At 35.8% G+C, this 3,432-nt stretch overlaps 1 protein-coding gene across 3 annotated transcripts in view; it reads right to left on the bottom strand.

The window, feature by feature from the left end:
- Positions 1–1,274: 1,274 nt before the first annotated feature.
- LOC110443551 (neo-calmodulin-like) overlaps positions 1,275–3,432 on the bottom strand; it is a 24,490-nt gene continuing 22,332 nt past the window's right edge. For 2 of the 3 annotated variants that reach the window (XM_021487827.1, XM_021487828.1), the window contains one exon: positions 1,275–3,059. In XM_021487827.1, coding sequence (XP_021343502.1) covers positions 3,028–3,059 — 32 coding nt within the window. In that variant the 3' untranslated portion in view covers positions 1,275–3,027. The remainder of the gene's footprint in view (positions 3,060–3,432) is intronic. The other variant, XM_021487829.1, reaches the window with a different exon arrangement.

Below are 3,432 nucleotides of genomic sequence, written 5' to 3'. Positions count from 1 at the left end.
TGACCTCACTGTGACCTATGCTTTGACCTTTGACCTTTACATTTGAAAATATTTGTCCTGGGGCATATCATCTATACTATTTCACATGCAGTAACCATGCAGATTTGGTGCGTAAGGTTTAGGTTACTGTGACATATGACTTGACCTTTGACCTTTACTTTTGAAAATGTTCGTCCGGGCATATCTTTTATACTTTTTTACCTGGAGTAACTAGATTTGGTGTACGAGGACATCTTGGGATGTCAGAGTGTACATAATTAGGTCATTGTGATCAATGACTTGACCTTGACCTTTGCATTTAAAAATGTTTGTCCGGGGCATATATTCTATACTATTTCACCCTGAGTAACCTGATTTGAAGAACAAGGACATCTTGGGATGGAGGAGTGAAGTAGATCACTATAACCTCACTGTGACCTATGCTTCCTGACATAAGTGTACTGTTTGTTAAAGATAGCAATTCTTACCGGTGAGTGACTATGGATCGCATTGCAATACTTTGACTTTTTAACAAACATTGCAAATTAGATCCTATTTCTATCATTTTGTCTTGACAAATTTTGATGCTAAAAGGGATCAGGCGATATATTGACAAAGGTGTTGAAATAATAGTAAATTAGTAACAACAAAAAGGCCTACATGAAATATCTGGCAGGTTTTCTTAATTAAGATTCTATTTTTTATAACCACCATTTATTTCTTTTTCATGTCAGAATATTTGACGCACCTTTGTCCTACGGAGGGATTCTGTTCGTTTTGTAACCTTCAAGCCCTTAGCTGAGGCGCTGCAGGCGCCGAGATCTACACTATCATTACAAAGGTTACCGAACTATGTGCGCTCGCTTATAGGCAGTGCCTATTTCATATTAAAATATATATATAACATACATGTAAATGTATAGTAAAAATGTATAAAATTGATTTAATATGAAATATTAATTCCAGTAAATATTACGAAAATCAGGAAATATATTTGTTAAATATTCCTATACCTAACACAGTATTTCCTATTGGTGAACAGGTAAATACAGGTAAATAATCTACCTGTACTATACCAGAACAGACTATAATGACACCTCTATTGTTTTCCAGTGTTTATATAATTCCTTTGATCAGAAAAAAGTGGGAGAAAGGAGAACAAACCGTCGCCAGGTACTGGTCGCAGGTCGGTGGTTTTTCTCCAGGAACTCCGGCTTTCCTCCACCACCAAAACCTGATACGTCCTTAAATGACTGTAGCTGTTAATGGGACGTAAAACACAAACAAACAAAATGGACGAAATGGCGGTATCTATTTTTACTTTGGCTTTTGGCATCGACACATTCCTTTAATTCGTATTTCTAGTAATCATAGTAATAATACCGTATAGCCGGATATTTCCACGGGGATAATATTTTCGCGATGTCGGAAGTCAATAACCTGATTGCGAAAATATTTATTTAACTATTTGACATTTTATATGTCGAGTGTCTCATCTCTGTGCAAAAACACCGCGAATCTAGATCGCAAAATTGCAATCCGCGTTAATGTTTTTTCTAATTTTTGGTCAAAATCGCGAAAATTAATGATCGCGTAATTAATCCATTATACGATACTACGGCCGGATCTTATACGTCCGAAAGATTATCATTTCCCTCTTAAAGTGAATGTGTCGACTGCAATCTCTGTTGATAATAATCATTTGTGTGAAGTGTGCGGATTGCAATAAGAAACAAACTCAGACTGCACATTGTCATTACATTTGAAATAAATCCCACAACAATATGTTTTCGAATATTTCCTATCCAAATGATGGCAAAACTGCATTTATGTGTAAACATACATTTATTAAGTATTTCTTTTTAAGTATAAAAGGTCGAATAAATGCGTATATAAATAATTTAAAATTTAATGTTCACTATTTCAGTAAAGTTTAATTATCCTACCAATTGACTACCTCAAAGCTCAAATATCACGCTAATGGACTCACTCAGAAGTTAATTTTCATGTTCATTGACTCATTCAGATATTTATTGTTATGCACTCAGCAATTAATTACACACGCTAATTTTGTCATTCATAGCTTGCATCAGGTTCATCGAGTCACTCAGATCGCAATTCACACTCATTGAGTCGCTTTGAGCTTGATTCAAACACATAACTTAGCGTTGACTCATGCTCACTTTTTTACTCAAAATTAATTATCACAGACCCAGCTGATTCACTTCGATTTTGAATATTGTGAAAACTGACTCCGACAACGTTGGATTTACTTGCTCAATGTCTTAGTCAAAGCTTAAATATCAGTTACTGACCAAAAGAGCACACTGAATCACTCTGAGATTAATTTTCATTGACTCACCACTGGACTCACAGCATGACTCACCCTCAATGCCTCAATCAGAGCTTGATTTAATGCTCACTGACTCACTCTGAGATTAATTTTCAAACTCATTCACTCACAGCATGATTCACCCTCACTTACTAAATCAGAGCATGATTCACGCTCACTGAATCATTCTGTGATTGATTTTCAAACTCATTGACTCACAGCATGATTCACGCTCACTTACTAAATCAGAGCATGATTCACGCTTACTGAATCATTTTGTGATTGATATTCAAACTCATTGACTCACAGCATGATTCACGCTCATTTACTCACTCCGAACTTGATTGCCTTACGTGTACACCTGATTAAAGAAAACGTTTTAATGACGTGACTGGTACTAACATGCCTTATGAGACGATTTAATTCCTTATATCAAACGTGACCCGTGTCACAGAATGTCTGTTTTGATCACATGGGGTCACTCAAACTATGACGTGAACACATTCACATGGTCTTGAAATCCACCAGAACAAAAACACTGTGACGTCACAGGCACGTGACATCTCACCGTATGTCCATGATTATAGCCGCAGCTGTTTTTTGAATCTCCAGTTTACATTTTGTTACGAGAATTAAAACACCATTCCAAGTCCTTTTCGTGCATGCTGATTATCATTTACAAATAATTGATAAATTGATTCCCATACTCGTTTCGGCTAAAGGTTAGGTGCCATGTGCTTGGTGAATTCTGAAATTAGAAAATAGAACATTACAAAATGGAGAACGTTTGATTAGGAAATAACTATTTTAATGGCATATGTATCCCATCAAAAGCAGAAAAATGAACTTGTAAGTCATAACGTTTCTATTTAATGTGAACAGTGATATAATGTTGCAGCGCCTTTATGGAAATATGACGTCAAACTTACAATCCGTGTATTTTTCGTCGACGTTGAGTACACATGTGCAAGGGCACTTAACGCGACAGCAGAAGTCTTTTTTATTTACAAAATAAAAATATGTACATTTAAGGTTTGTTTGTCGTGTGATATCGAGTTTGCATGCTATGTAATTCTGATAGCCTACGACGTACTTTAACATAAGGCACATACACACTTAAA

The sequence above is a fragment of the Mizuhopecten yessoensis genome, unplaced genomic scaffold (assembly GCF_002113885.1).
Source record: "Mizuhopecten yessoensis strain PY_sf001 unplaced genomic scaffold, ASM211388v2 scaffold716351, whole genome shotgun sequence".
Classification (NCBI taxonomy): domain Eukaryota; kingdom Metazoa; phylum Mollusca; class Bivalvia; order Pectinida; family Pectinidae; genus Mizuhopecten; species Mizuhopecten yessoensis.
Note: the sequence above shows the minus strand (reverse complement) of the source record. Positions and strands in the feature narration are given on the sequence as shown.